Source organism: Papio anubis, chromosome Y (assembly GCF_008728515.1).
Source record: "Papio anubis isolate 15944 chromosome Y, Panubis1.0, whole genome shotgun sequence".
In the NCBI taxonomy this organism is placed as follows: Eukaryota; Metazoa; Chordata; class Mammalia; order Primates; family Cercopithecidae; genus Papio; species Papio anubis.
The window spans coordinates 4,077,663-4,103,727 of NC_044997.1; the positions used below are offsets into that span (position 1 = coordinate 4,077,663).

Genomic DNA, 26,065 nt, shown 5'->3' on the forward strand with positions numbered 1-26,065 from the left:
TGGGATTAAATACTTGTGTTAAACAAATCTGATCGTATAATCACCACACAGTATTATTTTCTGAAGAAACATAATGCTAATGGAAACATACACGGATATTAAAATGGAGACAAATTAGAAATCATCAGGATATGTTTGTAAAAGCTAGGTACTATTTTTGATTATAGAAGTATGCAAAAGCTCTGAATCCTTGAGAGCAATAACTTGGAATACTTAAAAAAATCTGTATTATTAACAGTGGAGGACTGTGTTCAAAACATGAGATATCTTAAGAAGCATTTGCATCAGATTTGGCATCAGAATCTTGCCCAGTGAATTGGCTGAATTTTTTAAGTGATATTGTGATGTTTATGGTACCTACCTGCAGTGAAACAGGTCTCTGTCATTTCACACCTGGGTACAGCAATCTCTTTGCATTACTCTTTTTCTTATCTTCTGAAATGCCATCTCTGTCTGTGAACTACAAATTCTAACACTGAGTGCATGCCTTCTGAACAAACATGTCATTTCTCTGAATGCCATTTATTCTTCATCTAGTTACATGTTAATTATAATTCTTATTTTCTTTACTGTATGAAATATTTTATTTTATTTTATTTTATTTTATTTTATTTTTTTTTATTTTTTTTTTTGAGACGGAGTCTCGCGCTGTGTCACCCAGGCTGGAGTACAGTGGCGCGATCTCGGCTCACTGCAAGCTCCGCCTCCCAGGTTCACGCCATTCTCCTGCCTCAGCCTCCGAGTAGCTGGGACTACAGGCGCCCGCCACCACGCCCGGCTAGTTTTTTTTTTTTTTTTTAATTTTTAGTAGAGACGGGGTTTCACCATGTTAGCCAGGATGGTCTCGATCTCCTGACCTCGTGATCCGCCCGTCTCGGCCTCCCAAAGTGCTGGGATTACAGGCTTGAGCCACCGCGCCCGGCCTGTATGAAATATTTTAAGACATAATCAATGATATATTCCTTTCTCTGTTTTATATTTCATTTTGGGTGAGTAAAACAAAACCTGTTTGCCAGAGATTAACTTAAGACCTTTTCCTGACTATTGCTTAAAAGATGATATTATGCCATGAAGTGTTTGGTTTCTAGGTTTGAACCCCAAAGCCCTGATGGCTTGATCTCATTGACTAAGTTATTTAAGGACTCTGTGCTGCAGTTGCCTCATCTGTAAAGTTATGACAAAAATACTTCCTTACCACTTTTAAGAAGGCTACAAAGTATTTGGAATAGTGCCTTGCATGCATTAAGCATATACTGCGGTTCAGTTCTTAATATTGCCATTATTAAATAACTATTGCCATAGAAAGACCACTGAAATGGGATTAAAAAGGGAAGGTGCTAATTTCCACCCCAGCACCAGCTAGCATGTATTATAGACACAGTGATAGTCCATAGCACTTATTATATAAAAACCAGCTGGGTCACTAACTGGTGCTAGAATGTTCCAGGGAAGTCATTCTTGTTTTCTCTTCTTCATGCTCTTAACCTATAAAATGCAGATATCAAGTAAAAGGAACTAGGGCTTCTTGGAGAAATGGTTGATTCAAGAACTGGGGCAGGAAATATAAAAGATAAGCTTGGAGTATATGTTATATTGCCAGAAAGGAGGACAATGTTAAGTGCACGCATACACGCACGCACACATACACACAAAATGACAGGGTCACGTCACGGCATACAAGTGTCAACTTTAAGAGCATTCCATGGCCCACCTTGGGACAACTGGAGCAACAAAATGAATAAGGTAGTTTTGGGTTATAACTCAAAGTGTAGAATACATATCCACAATCCAATATTTGGCATAGATGACTGAATAAATTAGCACGATATATTAATTTTGTAATGCTACTGTAGAAAATTCATTATATTTGGCATAAAACAGCACAAAGGTATCTCACAATTTTGTTTTGTTAGACATCTGCATTTTAAAGGTGAGAAGTCCCACATGGGTCTCCCCAGGCTGAAATCAAACTGTCCATAGTATTGCTTGCCTTTGAGACTTGCTGGGAGAAATCCGTCTCCTTGTTTTCCATTCATAGAGGGCACCAGCATTCCTTGACTCATTCCTTTTTGCTTGATGTGCAAAGCCAGCAGTGTGATGTCTTCAATTCTTTCTCTGACTGCACTCCTGCTTCCTTTTTGTTCTTGAAGGAACTATTATGATGATATTGGGGCCACCTGGATAATTCACAATAATCTTATTTTAAAGTCAGGCAATGCACAACTTTAATTCCATCTGCAAACTCATAACACATTGGCAGATAGAGGAAATTAGGATGTGGATATCCTGGGGGGAGTGCCATTATTTTCCTTACCACTGAAAAGATGAGAAGAATTTCTCATGCAGAAGCATTTAAAATAATTTTTATAGGTATTCCTCCCTTAAGAAATTGGAGTTTAAATTTTATTTATTCATTCATTTATTTATTTTTTACACTTTGAATTTACTTTGAGATTTTGGAGATGAAGTCACTCAATGTTGCCCAGACTGGTTTCAAACTCCTGGTCTCTGTCAGTCCTCCTACCTCAGCCTCCCAATGTTTTGGAATTATAGGTGTAAGCCTTTGCACCTGGCCATAAATCTTTTCGTAGGCTTAACTGTGCATAATGACTTCCTTCCAAAGAGTATACAGTATTGAAAGGGTAGACAAAGGGTAACTTTATAGTGGAGAAACCTGATAAACACTAACTCAGACAGATCAACCTCAACATCCACAGTGATAAACTATTTTTACTTGACAGGATGTGACGAGAAGGGCATTTTCTTTCTCTCTCCCAAAAAATTCATAATTAGACCTCAGCCTAATCACAGTAGACATCAAACACATCCCAGTTGTGTAATACTCTATAAAATGCCTGACAAAAACTCCTCCAAACCATCAAGGTTATCAGAAACAAGGAAAACATGAGAAACAGTTATAGCCAAGAGGCACCTAAGAAGACAGGATAACTAAAATGTCACATGGTGTTCTAGATTGAATCCTGGTACAGAAAAAGGACATGAGGTAAAAACCTAAAGAATCTGAATAAATGTGGACTTTAGTTAATTATAGTGTTTCCAATTTGGCTCATTAATTACAAGGAATATGCCACACTGATGTCGATGTTGTTAACAGGGGAAACTGAGTGTTAGGCATATGGCAGTTTTCTGTACTATCTTCACAATTTTTCTGCAAATCTAAAACTTTTCGAAATTACAGGTTAATTTAAAGTAAACGAACAAACAGAAATGAAGATTTATGCCTTTTTTCTGTAATTCTTGGAGAGGCTTTGGAGATGCTACTTTATAATATTCACAAAGATGCCTTGAAATTTTCTTAAATTTTAAGTTTAAATGAAATTTTGCTTAAAAATAAAACACACACAATATCTAGTCATCATTGTTTAATAATAATGCAACTGATTACATTGGTGCCTTTCTGGGCAAGATCTTTCTGTGATAAGTGGTTTGAGTCACAGAGTAGATAGTCAATACTCTCTCATTTTCTTGAGTAGCATGATTATATGGCCAAATAATTGACATGTGAATCACAGTGTCATCAGGGATTCACACAAAATGTTCATGCAACACAGACTTCCTTCCAATGAGTACAGTATTAAATGGTACAGCATAATATTGAACTAAGGAATGTGCCATAAAGATTCCGGCAGTTGTACTCAGTGCTCAAACGTTTTATAAAGTTAGAGAAGAAATCTCTGGAGGGGAAGCTAAGAGACATCAGATTCTCAGAATCTAGGAAGAAAATGCTTCATGAGAAAAATCTGAGTGGCAGAAAAGTGTAGTAAATGTTTGAGAAATCATGAAAAATACCACTACCAGCGATGATATGAGCTAATATTTATGGATCACCAGCTGTATACAAGAAAATATTCACATGTTACCAGGGAATCAGAAGGATTGAAAGACAGTAATAAGCAATATTTATTTATATGTGATTTTTGTTTGTTTGCTTGCTTGTTTGTTTTGAGATGGAATCTTATTCTATCACTCAGGCTAGAGTGCAGTGGTACAATCTTGGTTCACTGTAATCTCCACCTCCCTAGTTGAAGCAGTTCTTCTGCCTCAGCCTCCTATGTGCTGGGATTACAGGCATGCGGCATCACATCAACTAATTTTTATATTTTTAGTAGAGACAGGGTTTCACTAATATGATTCTTTCAAAGCGCTCATTACATCAGAAAGTTCCTCGTGGAAAGAGTTCCTCGTGGAAAGAGTTCCTCATGGAAAGGAAAGAGTCGTGTTTCTTAGCCTTAATTATTTTAGGATGTAATGAGGATGTTATTTTGCTTACCCTAACTACATAGGTATTTCATAATCTAGGTTGATGTTCTCGTTTTAAAAAATATATACACATATATATTATTGTGTGTAATATGTGTGTATATACACACATATATATGATTGTGTGTGGTGTGCATAAATATAGATGTGTACATATACACAATCATATGTATGTGTATATATGTATATGCACGTATATATATATACACACACACACATATATGTTTAGGGGTGTGTGTGTGTGTGTATGTATATACCTGTTCAAAGTTATTTGGTTTTAAATACAACATTTTGAGGGATATCTTAGGGCAATTAAAACCAGTTATATACAAGACTCCGTCTCAAAAAAAAAAAAAAAACCAGTTATATATATATGTGTGTATATATATATAAAAAACAGATATATATATATACACACACACATATACATCTGCTGTGGTCTATGTATGCATGTGTGTGTAGAAGTTATTAGGTTTTTGTTTGTTTTCTTGTTGTTTTTTGAGATGGAGTTTCGCTCTGTCATCCAGGCTATAGTACATTGTCGTGATCTTGCCTCACTTCAACATCTGCCTCCTAGGTCCTAGGGATTCTTGAGTCTAGTCTCCCTATTAGCTGTGATTACAGGCATATGCCACCAGGCCTGTATAATTTTTGTACTTTTAGTAGAGATAGGGTTTCACCATGTTGGCCAGGCTGGTCTTGAACTCCTGGCCTCAGGTGATCTGCCTTCCTCAGCTTCCCAAAGTGCTGGGATTACAGGCATGAGCCACTGCACCAAGTGGCTATTATATTTTCAGTACAACAGTTCAAGAGTTAGTTAGATATGTGTGTGTACATGTGTGTGTGTAATATATGTAAACATCTATGGGTGTATTAGGTTTTTAATACAACATTTCAAGAAGCATATTAGGAGAAATAAAAGTCAATTTTCTTTTCAAAATGACTTGTCTTAATAAAATGTATTTAAAAATACCTAGCAAAATACAATATTAAGTTAGTTCCCATTTTTAAATACACTGTGATTTAATCTCAAGCTCATAGATCCTTTGAGATAATATTGTCTATCAGCTGAAAATTCAAACAAAATAGGAGATGCATATGTAAATATAGTAAGATTTGTATTTCATTCCTGAGAGCAGAAACATTTCAGTAGTAAAATTTGCAATAAAAAATGCTTATGGAAGGATAGACAATGCTCTAGGACTATAATAGTAAGCACAGGAATGTGTCAGGAAGCCATACAATCTTTAGATTCATTTTGATTCCTACCTGAAAAAGTGTCATTTCTTGCTAAATCCAGCAAAGTAACAAAGAAAAATTTTTATTCACCTTTTTCTCTCAGTGTTTTTCCTAACCCTAACCCTATTTCCTAACCCTGTTTTATTTCCTAACCCTATCCTATTTCCATTATTACAATAAAGCATTTTTGATCTGGTAGAAAATTAGAATTAGACCTTGCTTTTACTGTCATCACCACAGCATTTTATCAAGTTTAAAAAAATAACAAATGGCATAATTGTTATATACTGTATGCTAATCAAAATTATTTTATTACCATATTATGAATTATAATTTATATCTATTCTCAAAATTAACGAAGAAGAACATTGCATTTCCCTACTTGAGACGAGAATTAGTTACACATGCTACATAGAGGGCTGTATTTATCATTGTTTTTCACAGCTGGTATGACTGTTTCTCTTATAATAGAGGTGGGCTTGCAGCCAAAAATGCCTGATTCATCCAACATTTATTTACCATGTAACTTATATGTTCTGGATGTTTAAGTAGTTATTGCAAATTAGGGAATATGGTGATGAAATAGGGTTAACTGAAAATTACAGGAAACACCTGTGTTTTCTTTTTGCTAGCAATCTAGCAAAGAGAACTAATTCAACAAGATATCATGTTAAATATTATAATTCATTTGGTAAAGAAAAACGCCAAATACAGAGAATAATTGAGGAACTTAAGGTTTTTTAGGAATAGAATGTTGGGATGAACAGGGAATGCCTTTCTGAGGAAATGGAATTTAAGCTGACCAATTTACAGGAGAAAATGTGCTTTGCAAATGAGGGGAACAGCAGAATTCCCAAAAGTTCTAAAGGAAACCTGATGGTGAAATGTGTTACGCCATGTTCATGATGGTATATTAGTTGACTTTTGCTACATAAGAAACCATCTCAAATCTAAGCATCTCAAACAACTTTTACTTAGCTAAGCATCTCAAACAATCTCTCTGTAGGTTATGATTCTTGGTTGGAAATCTGGGCTGTGCTTAGCTGGGAGGCTCTTCAGCCTAGAGTCAACTTCTAGGTCAGTTGGATGCTTATTGGCCAAGCACTATCTCAACATGGTGCCTGTCTCTGCTAATGAGTAATATCATCCCGTAACAGGCTAGTGAGGACTCTTCATGGAAACTTGTCAGGGTGGCATGTAGATGTGTTCAAGTTCTCTTACAGTGAAAGCTACCTAGTGTCAGTGTCACCTTGCTGATCCAGAATGTCCAAATAAGTAAATCCAGAAAGATACAAATGAATAGGCAGTTTCCAGGGGCTGGGGGGAGGAGGAAATGGAGAGTGACTACTAATTGGTACAGTATATTTGGGGGAATAGGGGATCATGTAAACGTTCTGCCATTAGGTATTGTTGACTATTACACAGATTCATGAATATATTAAAAACCATTGGATTGCATACTTTGACATAGTGATGTGTATGATACACTAATCATATCTCAATTAAGCTATTTATATACCGATCTCTATCTAATCTATCTATCAATCAAATAAATTAAGACAGTCTACATATATAGACAAATAGAACAGAAACCAGGCACGGTGGCTCACACCTGTTATCCCAGCAATTTGGGAGGCTGAGGTGGGTGGATCACCTGAGGTCCAGAGTTTGAGACCAGCCTGGCCAACGTGACGAAACCTCATCTCTACTAAAAACACAAAAATTAGCTGGGAACAGTGGTGCAGACCTGTAATCCCAGCTACTTGGGGTGGCTGATGCAGGAGAATCACTTGAACTGGAAGTCAGAGGTTTCAGTGAGCCGAGACTGCACCATTTCACTTCAGCCTGGGTGACAGAGCAAGACTCCATCTCCAGAAAAAAATAGAGCAGAACAAGGTAGGCAGAAACAGACTCTGGCAGATGTAAAACTTGACATGTAAGTAAAGAGCTATAATACCTATGTAGCTGAAAATGGAACTGTTATCTAAGGAAATAATTCAAATAACCAGTATACTATACCATCAGATAAATAAATTCCAGTTGACTTATGACCCACATGATAAATAAAACTTTAAAACTGTTAGAAGAATATGTAATCAAATAAAATGTCTTTATGTTTTTGGATTAAATAAATAATGCTTTTTTTAAAAAAAAGGAGACATTATGGAGAAAACAGTGATAAATTATAATACATATGCATTTTAAAGAATTACTTTATATAATTAAAAAGCAATAAAATAGTTAAAGGCAACAGACTAGATATCTCCAGTGCTCAACTGTGTAAACTTGGGCAAATTACTTAATCTTTGCATACCTTATTTTCCTCATTATAAAATGACATTAGTTACACATCTCATAAGGTAGTTACAAAAAATATATATTAAGAGCTGGGCACAGTGGCTTTCACCTGTAAAATAGTACCTTGGGAGGCCGAGGTAGGAGAATCACTTGAGGCCCAGAGTTCAAGACTAGCCAGAGAAAAATAGTGAGATCCTCTCTCTACTAGAAATTTAAAAAATAATAATAATAACTGGGTGCAGTGGTGCACACCTATAGTCCCAGCTACTCAGGAGCCTGAGATGGAAGGATCACTGGAGCTCAGGAGTAGGACGCTGCAGTGAGCTACAAATGCTCTCCCGCCTGTGTGACAGAGCAAGACTTCGTGTCTAAAAAACAAATGAAATACAAATTCATTATGCATAAAGCCCTTAGAACAGTATGCAGCAATGATATGCACTGTTAAATGTTTGCCTTTACATCCTCAAAAAGAGGCCGGCATCCATGAATGCAAAGATTTCCTGCAAACCAATAACAGATGTTCAGCCACTCAAAAATTGTCTTGCTATTCAAGAAAAGAATTTAGAATGATCAAAACAGCAAATATAGAAATGCACATGTGCACTAGTTTTAAGGAACTTGCAAATTGAAATATAAACTGTCAATATTTTAAATATTTTATACACATCAAAGTGGCAAATATATTGTCTGATAATAACAAATGTTGGCAAGAGGATAGGGGGTACAGAGTTTTCTTAACTGTTAGTGAGTGTGTAGCATAATACAACTTGTTTGGAAAGAAATATACCAGGATATACTGAAGATAAAATTAGTACTAGACTATTTATCAGTTAGCTACTACTGCATAACAAAGCACTCTAATATTCATTCCCTTAAAACAATAAGCACTTACTACTGCTTATCAGCCTATGCATGTTGTTAACTAAATTTATTTTGGTCTTGGCTGTGCTCATTGATGTGTATTTATTGTTGATTTGGGGTGAGCTCTCTCAGGTAACTGGGGGTTTGCTGGAGGTAATTTTGCCTAGGTTGGCGCCAGTGGGTTCTTCTTTATATCATCTCTTGTTTTCCAATCCACTAGTCTGCATTTTTCAGAAGGCAGTGGTAGAGTTTCAAGAGATTAAGAATATTTATGTGGAATTTGAGTTCCAGTCTTGGAAATAGCACATCATTATATGTTTTTCTTTTGAAAAAACACAATTATAAAGCCACTCAAGATTCAAGGGGTGAAAATACAGACTGTATCTCTATGTATAAAGAATAGCAAATTCATGGGATGGATTATAGAACCAAGGACACCTTTGGCCTATCAATCGACTACACCCTGTAATTCAACGTTGTCTATCTAGTAGTTATGTGCCCTGGAGCTGGTGTCTTCAAACTGACAGAGGCCTTTTTAAAAAATGTTCAAAGTATGACTCAGCTGAAAGTACCAACTTGCAGGTACTCAATCTCCAGCTGTTATCTTTCCTAAGCCTTCCTGGTCACCAAAATCTCTTCCCGTGTCACAAAAGGATGACCTTCAGTATGCAAGATACATTTGTACCAACCTGCCAGGGCTTGTAATAAAAGAAGTATCCATCTGAATGCTGCTTTCTGGGAAGCCACTTTACTGAAAGCTCCATAAAGTAAAACCTCCCAGGCAGGTGTGGTGGCTCACGCCTGTAGTCCCAGCACTCTGGGAGGCTGACAGAGGTGGATCACCTGAGGTTAGGAGTTTGAGGCCAGCCTGGCCACCATGGCAAAACCCCTTCTCTACTATAAATACAAAAATTAGTTGGGCATTCTGGTGCATGCCTGGAATCCCAGCTACTTGGGAGGCTAAGACAGGGAGAATGGCTTGGACCCAGGAAGTGGAACTTTCAGTAAGCTAAAATCACTCCATTACACTCCAGCCTGGGTGACAAGAGCAGAACTCCATCTTACAGGGGGGGAAAAAAAAAAAGCCTCCCATCTTATACATACTTCTATTAAGAGTGAAGCTTGGTCCTGTTCTGATGTTCTTATTTCAGAACAAGAAAAAATAAGCTATAAGTTATCTAAGGCAATTCTTCCAAATGCAGAAATTGAACTTTACTGTCAAAAACCAGTTTTTCAAAGTGCACATACATTGGGTGAAGCCCATCAGTAAATGATCCAATCTGAAAATCTTCTGAAAGCCATCTTTCAATTTCACTGTGGTAGTAGTATTCAGGTGGAGGTTCAAATAGATTTCAGAATATATGCATGCAAGGTTTTCCCCAGTCAGAGTCTGTTCGCTGGGTGTATAAGGAAAGAGGGGGTGTCCAGGTTGTGTATCTGTTCTTCTCATCTTTCTGGGACTACTCTTGTTCCTTCTGTGCCCTCCTCCTCCAATCCATGCTTTCACTCAGAGCAGCCTGTTTTCTTTGCTCCCATAAATATATTACTGGCCCTAGCTCTTCTAAGCATATTTAGCAGCCTTAACACTCTTCGTCACCATCCACCCTTCTATCCCCAGACTCTCCTACCAGAAATAGCAGAGGATCCTAAATTCATGCATGCATTTTCCTGCCACGTTGGAATTATCTTTGTGCATGTCTGTCTCTGATGTTCATTTCCTTCTTCAGTGTGAGTATGTATTTACCTCTTTTAGCCAGGACTGTATGGCATTACCTTTCTTAGCCAGTTAAAAGATTCAATACATATTTGTAGAAGGAGTGGGCTTATCATCAAATAAACCCATGTGTCATGGTCAGTCTGTGAAGACAGACCAGTCACCTCCTTGCTGCAGAGAACTGGGGATTATAAACTCTTCCCCAGTTGCCTTTCTGCACTGGATTACAAGATTAAGCCTGTATTCCTCTGTGACCAAATGATAAAATAATCAATCACATCCACATCTATCATGGCCAAGAAAACATTTATTTCCTCATCTCCTCCCACAGGCAAATTGTCCTGTATGGAAAATAATGTAGTTAGCTAAAAAAGCCTCTTTCTCTATGTAAAATAACAATACCAAGTTGAAAATTAATCTTGCTCTCTTAAAAGAAAGGAATATATAGTAAAATAGGAACTACTAAATACATTTTAATATACTATCTCATGAAGATCAATAATGCTAAGGTTGTTTTTCACTATTTCCTTATATTGCTTAGATAACAAGATCACATTTGTATTTGATGACTTTCGATGATGATTTAAATATGTAAGTGGCAATAATATTAATATATATTATAAACAGATTTAAATTATTTCCTGACACATAATGTTAATAGTAGTACATGTGACTCTCAGATTTTCCTTTGATGTTAATATTCACTTTCACAATAGTCCTCGTTTTCCAAATTCTTTTCCATTTTCTTTTTGTTGTAAGGTCTAGCTGTGTCACCCAGGCTGGAGTGTAGTCACACAATCTCAGCTCACTACAACAGGTTCAAGTGATCCTCCCATCTCAGTCACTTGAATAGCTGGGATGACAGGCATGTACCACCGTGTCTGGCTAATTTTTTGTGATTTTTGTAGAGATGAGGCTTCACCGTATTGGCCAGTCTGGTCTGGAATTACTGAGCACCACCTACCTCAACTTCCCAAAGTGCTGGGATTAAAGCATGAGCCACCATGCCCGTATTATTTTCCAAATTATTTATGAAGTGTTTCTCTTACATCCATAACATTAAATACTATTTTAAAAAAACTGACTTTGAAAATAACATAGATAAAGCACTAAATGTGAACATCAGAAGAACAGTTAAAAAATGCAGGAATATTCTTCAGGATTAGGGAGATTTAGATTTTTTTTATAAAATGATATTTAAATCTTAATAATAGAATGACTGTACTTTTGTTTAGAGTATTTAAATCCCATTTAGAACCAGTTCTGTACAGAGGTTTTACAGAGATGCTAATTGCTGTATGAAATGGAATATTATTCTGGTATTTTGAGGAAGGGTAGACATAGAGAAGAGAAAGGAAACTCACAGCCTACCTAGGTTTCACTTGGGTTTTTTTGCATGTGTGTGTGTTCAAGCCACAAGCTGGGTTTATTCTTGAATAAACACTAGCAAAATTGTTTTTCCTGAACCTTCTATTACCTGCATTTACATAGACCCTAGTTGCATCCAAACTAGATAATCAAGATGACTTTTTTTGTTTTAAAGACATTTAGTTAGTTATAATTACATGGACAGAGCAGCAGTTTATCGAAAAAGAAAGAAAGGATTAAAAAATTAAACATACATAGGAAAGGCAGTCTCTAATTATGTTTGTGGGGTCAGGCTCTGCTAAATAAGACTAATTTAAAATTGGGATTTGGCAAGTACTTTCTATCAAACTGTCAGCAGAAGTTATTTTTGCAACTAACATGCTGATTTGGAAATTTGCATGGAAAGTCAGGATCTAGAACAAGCAAAAAGACCTTGGAAAAAGGGAAGAAAGGTGGAGAGCTTCCATTTCCCACATGCAGCAAGCTGAAACTGGACCCCTTCCTTACACCTTATACAAAAATTAACTCAAGATGGATTAAAGACTTAAACTTAAGACCTAAAACCATAAAAACCCTAGAAGAAAACCTAAGCAGTACCATTCAGGACATAGGCATGGGCAATTCTTCATGACTAAAACACTAAAAGCATTGGCAACAAAAGCCAAAACAGACAAACGGGATCCTTTTAAACTAAAAATCTTCTGCATAGCAAAAGAAACTATCATCAGAGTGAACAGGCAACCTACAGAATGGAAGAAAAATTTTGCAACCTATCCAACTGAAAAAGGGCTAATATCCAGAACCTACAAAGAATTTAAACAGATTTACAAGAAAAAAAACAACCCCATCAAAAAGTGGTTGAAGAATATGAATAGAGTGTCTGCAGCTAAAAATGTATGAAATAAAGCTCATCATCAGTGGTCATTAGAGAAATGAAAATCGAAATTACAATGAGATACCATCTTATGCCCTGTTAGAATAGCAGTCATTAAAAAGTCAGAAAACAACAGATGCTGAAGGTGATGTGGAGAAATAGGAATGCTTTTACACTGTTAGTGGGAGTGTAAATTAGTTCTACCATTGTGGAAGACAGTGTGGCAATTCCTCAAGGATCTGGAACTAGAAATACCATTTGACCTAGCAATCCCATTGGGTATTTACCCAATTCATTTGGGTATATATCCAAAGGATTATAAATCATTGTACTATAAAGACACATGCACACGTATGTTTACTGCAGCATTATTCACAATGGCAATGACTTGTAACCAACCAAAATGCCTACCAATGATAAACTGGATAAAGAAAGTATGGCACATATATACCATGGAATACTATGCAGCCATAAAAAAGGATGAGTTTATATCCTTTGCCGGGACATGGATGAAGTTGGAAACCGTCATTCTTAGCAAACTAACACAAGAACAAAAAACCAAACACCACATGTTCTCACTCATAAGTGGGAGTTGCACAAGGAGAACACATGGATACAGGAATGGGAAAGTTACACACCCGGGCCTGTCAGGGGGTGGGAGGGTAGGAGAGCGATAGCATTAGGAGAAATACCTAATGTACATGCTGGGCTGATGTGTGCAGCAAACCACAATGGCACATGTATATCTGTGTAACATACCTGTACGTTCTGTATATGCACCTCAGAACTGATATATATTCACTTGGGTATAAATTTGGACCAATGAAATATAATTAATTACAGTTGGCCCTTGAACAACACAAGGTTTAGAACCCCTGCACAGTCGAATATTCACTTGTAACGTTTTACTCCCCCAGTACTTAACAACTAATAGCCTACTGTTGACTGGAATACTTACCAATCACATAAACAGCTAATTAACACATCTTTTGTATGTTATATATAAAATACACTATATTCTCCAAATAAATTAAGTTAGAGAAAAGAAAATGTTATTAAGAAATCATAAGGAAGACAAAATACATTTACTTCATTAAATAGAAGTGGATCTTCTTGAAGGTCCTCATCCTCATCTTCATGTTTAGTAGGCTGAGCAGGGGAAAGGAGAGGAGAAGTTGGTCTTTCTGTTTCGGGGATGGGTGGTAGAGGTGGAAGAAAAATGTAAATCTGCACAGTTCAGACCTGTATATTTCAATGAGCAGTTATAAAGAGTTTAGAAATAAATCCTTCAATTTATAGTCAATAGATTTTTTTAATGGTGCCAAAACAAAGGAGGCAAGGATAGTCTTCTCAATAAATGGTATTGAGACAATTGGTTATTCATATGTAAAAAGACAAATTTCAACCCTTCCCTCTTATTATACCCAAAAATGTATTCAAAATGAATGGCAGATGAAAATGTAATAATTAAAACTCTTAAACTTTTAGGAAACATCAACAACATAGTACAATGTCTTTAGGGCCATGGATTGGGAAAGATTTCATAAATATGAGTTCAAAAGTACAATCATTAAAAAAATTGATCAGTTGAACTTCAAAAGTACAATCCTTTAAGGAAAAGCATTGATCAGTTGAAAGTCATCAAAATGAAAACCTTTTGTATTTTGAAAGGCACCATTGGGAAAACCAAAACATAAGCCGTAAACTGCGAGGGAAGTTTGGCTAATTATGTTTCTGATAAAAGACTTTTTATCTAGAAAATGTGTAAAACAAAAAAAACACTATTCAGTAATAAGACACAAATTATTTTTTAGTGGGCAAAAATAAATTATTAAACATTTCACCAAAGAGAGTATACATGAGAAGATACTTAATATCATTAGTTATTAGACATTAGCTAAAAGCAAATTAAAACTACAGTGAAGTCAGATGTGGTGGCTCATGCCTGCAATCCCAGCACATTGGGAGGTCAAAGTGAGTGGATTATTTGAGGCGACAAGTTCAACATCATCCTGGCCAATAGGAAAAGGCCCCATGTCTACCAAAAATTTAAAAATTAGCCAGGGGTAGTGGTGCAGGTCTGTAGTCCCAACTACTTGAGAGGGTGAGGCATGAGAATTGCTTAAACCCATGAGGTGGATGGAGGTTGTAGTGAGCCGAGATCACACCACTGCTCACTAGCCTGGCTAACAAACCAAGACTCTATTTTGAAAAATAAAAACAAACAAAAAAATCCTACAATGAGACAAAATTTTACGCCCATAAGTATGGCTATAACAAAACAAACAAAAAAAGATATTAATAAGTGTTAGCTAGGCAATGGAAAAAATAGAGACCCTTTATATCACCATTGGTGAGAAGGCCAACTATTACAGTTTATCTGAACAATCATCTGTCCGTTTCTTAACACATTAAACATAAATATGCCATGTGAGATAGCAATTTCAACCCTAGATATCTATGTAAAGATATGAAAACATATATCCGTGCAAAAAATGGTACACAAATAATTGTTCCTGGAAGCATTATTAATAATAATAAGCAAGTGGAAATAGACCACGTCACTAAAAAAATAAATGGATTCAAAAGATGTGGTATACCCATACAATGGAAAATAAGTTAACCATAAAAAATTATTGATGTATGCTACAATATGGATGGACATTGAAAATGTTATGTAAAGTAAAAGAAGCCAGATGCAAAAGACTATATATTATATGAGTTCATTTATATGAAATGCATAGAAAAAGACAAATCTTATAAAGACAGAAAGTGGATCAGCAAGGCTGTCACTCCAACGCACCCACCCAAGTCTGATTTTAAAGGATATGAAGCCCCATTAAATGGACATTAAAATTTAAGTTTTGTTTGATGTATGGAAACAGTAATATCAAGTCTTGGTTTCAAAATATGTTTAACCTCTTCTGAGTTATGTAGAACAGGAAAATATTTTTTACTCGAAAATGTTGGACATGACAGTATTTCCCCTCTGCCTTAATCCACTTATCCTACAACCCTATAGGAAGGCAAAGACTGTTTTAATTGATTGACACAGTAAAAGTTATTGATAGTTGGATATGACACATGGGCTGCATCTGTCTATAAAAAGGAAACAATGGAGCCAATTTTTTAAGTAATTCAAGCAAAATTAAATGTTCACATCTTTTAAACCTGGAAGCTATAAAAAACAAAATGGTACTCTGTACACAAAGAGCATAAGCTATTTTTTGCTATCTTTAAGCCTCTTCCTGCATTTTGCCTATATTTCCTATGCAGATATTATTGAGGTGATCAGGTAGGTGACTTCAATTTTTATGTTTTTCAACAAATTCAAGTACCAATAACTTTCAAATGATATTTAATAGCTATTTTAAACACAGAGGACCTAGTCTATAATATTTTGTCCTGATGTAAATACTTACTGCAAGTAGTAGATGGCAATAGAAGAAAACAATACTGAATAATGGGTAGTGGTTCTTTAAACACGGAGTAGAGGTAAATCTTAGAGATTTAGGACATTTCTAACTTTTTGAGATTGTGCAGTTTTAAGTTTTTAATGCATGCAATTAATGTCAATTTTATGATATTTTGATTAAAGTACTCTCACGCTTGCTGTATGTGCTGTATGTATTTTTGCTTGCCTTATGAAAATTTCTAACCGTACTGTATCAGTAACATTTCAAAAATGTATTTAAATTATAACATGTTAAAACCAAAGGACTGTCAAAGATGCATTTCTTTTAAGAATGTGGGAAATACTTTAATAATTTAATTTTCTCTTTTTTTAAAACTCACATTAACATTTTTTTTGCAATAGCATCATTTTAACTCCCAAATGCATATTCACAGGATAAATAGCATTTTTTACAAGTAACATTTTGAATTTGTTCTTCTTGACATCTTTATGTTTATATGCATTTTGCATTTCTCTATCTCATTTTTTTGAAATCCAAATGTGGCCAATTTCAAGGTTTTGTGTTACATTCATTTTTTTTTTCTTTTACTAGCTAGCATCTCTCTTTTACGGATTTTTCACAAATGAGTTGTTTTTGAATTCTCTTTCATCCCTTTATTTTCCTTTTCAATATTACCCCAGGAACCATCATAAAGAGAAACGATGATGATATAACCAGTAATGACCGTGGTGAAGATAAAGGTATTTTTTGATTTTTTCAAAGCTCAACCCTGATGCATGATTTTATATCTATCTCTCTCTCTCTCTCTCTCTCTCTTTTTTTTTTCATTTCAAACTGTTTTTCCTTCCCTTATTTGACTCTAGTACACTTTGGTGTGCTTCTTTATTTTCTTCTTGTACAGAAACCACTGTCATTTTTAACCCCAGTTACCATGTACAAGAGATAAATAACTGTGTGGAAGTATAAACATTGTTTCTGTACATGAAAAGTGTAATGAAATATTGTTCACAGAGAAGCCCACCTTGTTTTTCTTTTTTTGGCTTGGTCACAAGAAGAAAAAGTAGAATTTTAAAATATGCATGTATAGTCTCTTTTCTCCCTTCCAAATGTTATTTTGTAAGTTAATACACTACTTTGGAGCTTTGGTGTTCCTAATTAGTTTTGCAAACTGCAAAACTCTGCAGCACCTTAGAATAATTTTTTCAATGGGACTGAAATTTCAGTTTTGTTTGTTTGGTTTGGTATTCTTTGCAAACATATTGATTCCAACATAGGCATCCAATAATCTGCTCACAGTGAAGTACATCAAAAAACGTTTTAACAAGATGCTGTTGTTAACGAATCCTGATGCTTTCAGTACTGCCTTTTACAGCATTTAAAGATAAAAAAAAAAAAGAAAAAGAAAAGAAATAGCTTACAAATGAAAAATGACAAAAAGCTAGCTATGTGCATCTTTGTTTTCACACCCCACCACTGTTCTTTGAAAACATATGTTTCTCCTTAAAATGTTTTATTGCTGTGAAGTTTCTTTTTAAGGTGACAAAATTGCTCAATAAATTATCTACCAATAGTGGAAATATTTTTCATAAAGATAGAAGGTCTATGCACTCATGCAGAAAACACACACACTGTTTTTCTCCTCTTTGTGGAGAAGAAATTTTTTTTTAAAGGAGAAGCTACAAGAAAGTACTCAAGCAAGACCTTCCTCATTGGTAAGGCTCTATACAATTAGCTAACTACACAATTTTTTCCCATCTGGGTAGAAAATGCATGGAATTCCATTTATTTTTCCTAAACAATAAGGCCTTGGCTGGGCCTTTGGGTCTCTGTCTGAAAGGCCAAGCCCAAAAGTGAGTGCTGCATTATCCTTGCTGGTCAAGCCCCATTTCGTTGAAAGCATCTTTTGACCGGTTCTTGTAGTTGCTCCCTTCCTTGCTTATCTTCATAAATCAACTATTCTCCAAGAAAAGAAGTCTTGCCAACACTCTTTTCATGGCTGGTCTTCCATTAACATTTTGATTATTATTATTTTTACTGAGCCCATAGGGTTGTCATTGCCTTAAGTAGCTCTCTAAGAGGTCTTGATTCTGAAGGTGGTAGAAGTTCAAAATATACATTTTCTTCTGGTAGCCCCTTCTTTGATAAGGGCCTCCAAATGCCTGACATTTTATCAGTATTGAGCAAATACATAAAAATGAAATAAACTTTTGTTCTCTCATACCTTATACTGCTCTGATTTGTATCCTGTTTGGTCTCCTCTAACATACTTCCTTTTGATAATTAAGATCTATTGTCACATTGTTCCCAGTGAATGTTTATTACCATTAAAATGCCATCGAATTTTCTCTTAATATTGATAAGTTGTGATTTTTTGACTTTGCTTCAATATAACAACTGGTTATTACTTCCACAAGTTCAAGAGACTCTTGTCATATGTTTTATGAAAGGTAAGAGATATTAATTTCACATATTTTCCAAGGGAGCACTTTAAAGCAGTCCTTCAAAATCTCTACTTATTGTTTTTCCCACAATTTACTAGCCAACTACTGGTAGTGATAAAAGAAATGAGGCCAAAACCTAGGAAATTAGGAACCAGAAAGAAGCAGTGAATCATGAGGAAAGCCATTTTTTATTCATATAGCAGAAGACATTTCCCATAGGGTATGATGAATAAATGATTAATAGAAGATTTTTACTTTATATTTGAATTTAATATGAGAAATAAAAGTCACTTTTCTGCCATGGATTAAATATCTGCAAAGAAATACTTGGGTAACTTGATACTGTTTTGTGTGCTTTACTGTGACCAGTGGGTATGTCATGTCTTCTTTGTGCACCCAGTAAAACTGTGATCATAATTCATTCAAATTGGAGCCACTGACCAAACAATGGTAATTCATATCCTCAGAATTCCTTTCTGGTATCTCAAAAGTGTCCCTGTGAATTATGAAGGAAAAAAAATTTATTGAAGAAAAAATTGAAAATAAATGTGCATACATACTTGGAGTTTTCTTCTAGTAACAACGATATTTAAATTATTTGTATACACACACAGACACACACACACACACACCCCTGCATCTAGAAATGTTTATACGGGAGGTCAGTTTTCTGAAGACTAAATGCAGCCCTAATGGCAGATTAATGTTATAAACAGGTTGTTTAGTCACAACTTTTCTTTCTTTATTTTATTTATTTTTTTTTTTGAGACAGAGTCTGGCTCTGTCGCCCAGGCTGGAGAGCAGTGGCCGGATCTCAGCTCACTGCAAGCTCCGCCTCCCGGGTTCACGCCATTCTCCTGCCTCAGCCTCGCGAGTAGCTGGGACTACAGGCGCCGCCACCTCGCCCGGCTAGTTTTTTTTTTTTTTTTTTTTTTTTTTTTTTCTGAGACGGAGTCTCGCTCTATTTCTTAGTAGAGATGGGGTTTCACCGTGTTAGCCAGGATGGTCTCGATCTCCTGACCTCGTGATCCGCCCGTCTCGGCCTCCCAAAGTGCTGGGATTACAGGCTTGAGCCACCGCGCCCGGCCAATCACAACTTTTCAGAGAACAGGCACTGTAGTCTCTAACTTTCTATCATTACAGATCACTGTTTTTACATCATTGTTAATTTAAATAATAATGTAAATTATGGAGAGGAATCATTGGTTGCAAGTCGCAATGGGAGTTTATAGTCCCTGTGAAAATATAAAGCATCTAAATAATTTGGATTCTTTTAAATAGAAAATGTAATAGCATTAGTCATGTTTCTTAGAAACCCTTATCAAGGGTCATATCATCCATAAAATTAATGTGCTTACTTCAAGTCAAAATAGGGAAATCAGTGAATCTCCTTTGTTCTTAATTTACCATCGGTGAGTCAGTAAGATCTTTATTGTGTTTCCTTACGTGGCTTTTTTTCCAGATATTCATGAACAGAATAGTAAGAAGCCAGTTATGGTCTATATCCATGGGGGATCTTACATGGAGGGCACTGGTAACATGATTGATGGCAGCATTTTGGCCAGCTATGGGAACGTCATCGTTATCACCGTTAACTACCGTCTGGGAATATTAGGTAAGTGATTTCATCATTGAATGCGCAAGAGGAAACATGAAAGGTCCACTTCTTATTTTAATGGGACTTATGGATTTGAATCCTGTTATTCCAGTTCCTGGTTAATTCCACTTTATGGTATTTACTTTATGTGATCAGATATGTTTTTTCTTTTCTTTTTCTAACTTCATGCAACATGACCATTTTATTGTTGTATTTTTTTTTCCATTCACTTCTGATCCAATTATTTTATTTTATTTTATTTTATTTTATTTTATTTTATTTATTTATTTTTTTTTTTTTTGAGACTGAGTCTGGCTCTGTCGCCCAGGCTGGAGTGCAGTGGCCGGATCTCAGCTCACTGCAAGCCTCGGCCTCCCGGTTTTACGCCATTCTCTGCCTCAGCCTCCGGAGTAGCTGGGACCACAGGCGCCCGCCACCTCGCCCGGCTAGTTTTTTGTATTTTTTAGTAGAGACGGGGTTTCACCGTGTTAGCCAGGATAGTCTCGATCTCCTGACCTTGTGATCCGCCCGTCTCAGCCTCCCAAAGTGCTGGGATTACAGGCTTGAGCCACCGCGCCCGGCTAATTTTATTTTATGTAAGTTGAATCCCTTCTCAAATCAATGGCCACTTCAAGATCATCATGATAAAATGAAATTTTATTTAAAGCATGATTCTTCTTTGGAATTAAATGAATGTGTATTTATCTACCTAGGCGTGTATAATGAACACATATTTGGTGATACGATAATTAATAATGGCCATAGATCTTAGCTTTCTGGTCTGATTGTGTTACTGTATGAATTAGTATATTATATGGAGAAAAAGATTTTATCCAGTTCTCTGATTATGTTGAGGCTTTGGAAGATCTCCTGTTTGGGTTCCACTGCATTTGCATGCAAGGAAACTTAAGTATTAGTTGACTTTTATTGCATTTGATGATCTATGATTAAAGGCCAAGTACATGGAAATTAAAGTTTAGCTCCTCCTTGTTTAGGTGTTTCATTCGTTTTCTAGTTGTGGGATGGAAAATTATACAACTTCAGGGTAAGATTTCAACAACTTCTTAGATGACCTTTCCTGCTTTTGGCTAGTTTGTGAATAATATTCCTAGACCTCTGTGAAAACATTTGTTTTCTGTGCAAAAATCCTTTAAAATGGTGTTCAAAATAAAATTTTTAACAAATTATCCATGAGAGAGATGTGTGTATTGGTTGCATTGTGATTGTGATACAATATGAAATATAAAATACAATGGAGGCTGCTCATAGTAGCTCTCTCCTGTAATTGCAGTACTTTGGGAGGCCCGGGTGGGCAGATCACTTCAGGTCAGGAGTTTGAGTCCATCCTGGCAAATGTTGTGACACCCTGTCTCTACTAAAAGTACAAAAATTAGCCAGGTGTGGCAGCAGGCACCTGTAATACCAGCTACTAGATAGGCTGAGCCAGGTGAATCTCTGGAACTCAGAAGGCTGAGGTTGCAGTGAGCTGACATTGTGCCACTGTACTCAGCCTGGGCAACAAAGTGACTCATCTCAAAATTAAATAAAATAAATAAATAAATAAATAAATAAATAAATAAATAAATAGGACTAAAGGAGGTCAAACAAGAAATATGTCTGAAAATGTTTTCTTCAAATAGGTAAATATTTTCAAGAATATTTTATTTTCAATCAGATTATTTTATTTCATTTTGAGTGTGTGTGTGTTTTTTTTTTAATTCCTGTGTGAACACATTAACCTGTAAGAAACCATAAAAGGTGGTGAATTGCTGAGAAACCCAAGAGGTGACTTGAAACCAACCAAATTCCATCAATAATAGACTGGATAAAGAAAATGTGGTACATATACACCATGGAATATTATGCAGCTATATAAAGAATGAGTTCGTGTTCTTTTCAGGGACATGGATGAAGCCAGAAAAAAATCATTGTCAGCAAACTATCACAAGGACAGAAATCCAAACACTTCATGTTCTCACTCATAAATGGGAGTTGAATAGTGAGAACACATGGGCACAGGGAGGGGAACATCACACACAGAGGCCTGTCCAGGAGTTGGGGGATGGGGAAGGGATAGCATTAGGAGAAATACCTAATGTAAATGACGAATTGAGGGATGCAGCAAATCAACGTGGCACATGTATAGCTATGTATCAAACCTGCATATTGTGCACATGTACCCTAGAACTTAAAGTATAATTAAAAAAAAAAGAAAAAAAGAAAAAGAAACCCTAAGAGAAATGCATTTCTTACGTTGAAATACAAGTCACTCACAAGTTTTGTTAAAGTTATCTTTTGAACAATTGATAAAGAATTCAAAATTCCAGGTTGTTTTTTGCATTAAACAAAATAAACCCCAACAAAAAACCTTTTAGTGTCAAACATTTTGTTATATTGTTGGGTTTTTTATTTTTTTTATTTTTTATTTTTTTGCAGTTTTCTGTGAGCCACATCTTAGTGGAATAATATCTCTGAACTTTTGCGTAGCAATGATTGACCACTTCACTGAATATTTTCTGTAGGCTCTGACCAGTTGCTTTGGCTACTAGTGTTGGAAACAGGAAATTGTGTTTTTGGTGTTTTAAAAAGGTCTACTCTGACAAAGAGGTGGAAGGAGGAAAGCATGTATGAGGGCACTGCACAGGCCCTCTTCAAAGGGAGCAGTGTGTGCAATGCCTGTAGCCAGGCCACAAGGAAGAGAATTTGGGCATCCTTTGCTGAAGGAAGCAGTGGGCATCGAGAAAATTCTGTTTGCTGGAATTACAAAATATTATGTTGCATGCACGATGGATTGATGTGACTGATAAGATTGGTAAGATTGAGTTTCAAAAGAAATTGATCTCCTTTGATTGATGTGACTGATAAGATTGGTAAGATTGAGTTTCAAAAGAAATTGATCTCCTTTTCCCCCAAAACCCCAGTTGTATCAAGCAACTCTACACTATATTCTTTTAAATCAGTTTTTGGGTTTTTTTTTTTTCCTTCCTGAGTCAAATGCAGATCTTGCAAAGTAGCCTGGGAATTATACACACTTATTTTAGAGGAAGAAAAAATCTCATTGAAAATTCCTAAGTCTACTTTTTGCTATGTAGATTTTTTTTTTAAGTCATAAGATAACAGAAAGCTATAAAATTCATGGGGAAGAAACAAAAGAAGTGATTTAGCATGCTATGCTGTCTATTTACATTCTTCCAATGAGCTAGTGTGGAAAAGCGAAGTGTACTATAGACCCCCCCGCTTTCATTTGATGCAATGAAATGTGCCAAGTTTACCAATTATAAAGGGTGATAGAGACTTTAAAATGTAACTGTATTGACCTTTACTATGCATCTTGCATTTGCAATTGTCTTCTTGAAAATTGCTAAGCAGCATTTACTTTTATGATCATAATGGAAGTGGAATCTGACATTAGAAAGAACACAGATTGCAGCTTCGACATACAGAAGCTAACGTCTTTCCGCTACATCTACTGTGAGAAAGCTAACTTTTTCTGAGACTCGTTCCTTAGGAGTAGAAGGCAGTGGCATTCTCTCCCTCGCAAGGTTGTTGTACAGTATAAAATTTCTATGGTTCAAAATATCACACTTTACCCCATAAATATATAATCTGTATAATTACTTGTCAGCAAAAAATAACCTTTTATAAGAGGTTTTATGGACTCATGTAGGTGAAATTTTGTAGGCTGTCAACAGAAATCATTATACCCAGTCACATTACAATTAGTGCTATTAATACCATTATACATTGTATTAATGCTGCTGTTCATCCACAGTAAGAATTGCAACTGACCCAATATGTATTGGGTAATATCTATCAAATATTGGCATCCAAACTGAACCATGTTAATTTAAAACATCATTACGGCCAGGTGCAGTGACTCATTCCTGTAATCTTAGCACTTTGAGAGGCCGAGGCTGGAAGATCACTAGGTCAGGAGATCAAGACCATCCTGACCAACGTAGTGAAACCCCATCTCTAAATATACAAAAATTAGATTAGTGTCATGGAGCCTGCCTGTAATCCCAGGCTGAGGCACAAGAATCCCTTGAACCCAGGAGCGGGAGGTTGCAGTGAGCCAAGATTGAACCCTGCACCCCAGCCTGGTAACAGAGCAAGACTCCATCTAAAAAATGTATGTATATACATTTAAATAAATATATTTATAATCTATACACACATCTATTTATATATTTATTATTATATATTTATATTTATATATTCATAATATGCTTTATAAATATAATATAAAACAATATATTATAAATATATAAATAAATACAAATCTAAATATTTAAATAAATAAATATAAAATATATACATATGTAAATAGATATATACAGTTCTAGATATTAAATAAATCAGAAGACCATCATGTTTGCTTTTGGAAGTATTAAGTTTTGCTTTTGTTTTGTGGGTTTTTTTTTTATAATCAGAACTATGCTACACAATCTTGCTAGCCATTGACCATATAATTTATAATCCAACCCAGGACATGTTTGAGAGTTGCTCAAGTGCTATCAATAAACTGAGATTGTCCCAGGCAAATTGAGATGTATCTTCATACTATAAGGTCATTATTTATATTTACATGCAGTGTCTTCTGATTGAATTTGTGTTCAGTTTGTTTTAAAGAAATGGCACGTCTATAGACAGACTTCCTGTTTAATTCTGCTGTATACCCTTGTCACTAGGAAGGTATATATGTTACCGGAAAGGGATCTGATCCTAATCCAGACTCGAGATGTTTCTTGGATCTAGTACATGAAAGAATTGAATAAGAATCCATATAGTGAAATAGAGTTTATTAGGAAAATAAAGGAATAAAGAATGACTGCTCCATAGGCAGAGCAACTCAGAGAACTGCTTTTGGCTATTTTTATGTTATTTCTTGATAATATGCTAAACAAGGGGTGAGTTATTTATTAGTTTTCCAGGAAAGGGGTGACAATTCCTGGAGCTGAGGGATCCTCCCCATCTCAGATGATATGGGGTAAATTCTTGTCATTGCCATGGCATTTGTAAACTGTCGTGGTACTGGTGGGAGTATCTTTAGCATGCCAATACATTATAATTGGCTTAGTATAATGAGCAGTGAGGTGGACTAGAGGTCACTCTCATTGCCATCTTGGTTTTGGTGGGTTTTGGCTAGCTTCTTTACCACATTATTTTATCAACAAGGCCTTTATGACCTATATCTTGTGCTGACCTATCTCATCCTGTGACTAAGAATGCCCAATCTCCTGGGAATGTAGTGTAGTAATTCCCAGCCTTATTTTACTCAGCCCCTATTCAAGATGGAGATGCTGTGGTTCAAAACCCTCTCACATATGTATTCAAGACTTTGGAAAACCTAGAGTTCACCAGTACCTCTCAGGTTAACCAGTGCCAGGGTATACGGTATTCTTATCTTCTCAGAAGCCAGCAAAATCCTTGCTGAGCTGTGCGTGCCGGGGCTCTTGCCTTGTCTCACCTACCTACGTATGTACCTATCCCCTCTTAGCCATTCACTCAACAACATCAACATCCATATGTATCATGTACTCCTAAGGAAATCAGACATTTATCTAGGTAACAAACTTTCAGAACCATCACCTCCATGTGGAAACTGCAGAGGATAATCTGATAAATGCAAATTCCTGTAAGGCCATTGCTGAATCAATAAATACTATTATCTCCATCTTAGTTCTTTACTTTAGGAAAACTTGAGTTCTCTCCAATCTTTTTTTTTTTCTAAATTCATGATAGTTCAAAGACTTTCAGTGTAAAAGAGAAAGTGCCTTACTCATGTTTTTTTTGATGGAAACAACTGGAACTTACGTATAAGTTTTTATGTTCCCGCTTCCAATAGTCTCCAAGAGCAAGGCTTTGTACTTGCAGTGGATTTTATCTGCCTCCATTAAAATGTGTATTTCTATTTCTGTTTACCTTTTATGGTATTATCACATTTGTGGTCATCCTATGATTTCACGCCTCATG

At 35.8% G+C, this 26,065-nt stretch overlaps 1 protein-coding gene across 1 annotated transcript in view; it reads left to right on the plus strand.

The window, feature by feature from the left end:
* The window catches only part of LOC110740399 (neuroligin 4 X-linked), a 313,633-nt gene that overhangs the window by 147,904 nt on the left and 139,664 nt on the right, over positions 1–26,065 (plus strand). Inside the window, exon 5 of the mRNA XM_031661095.1 lies at positions 19,955–20,107. Coding sequence (XP_031516955.1) covers positions 19,955–20,107 — 153 coding nt within the window. The remainder of the gene's footprint in view (positions 1–19,954; positions 20,108–26,065) is intronic.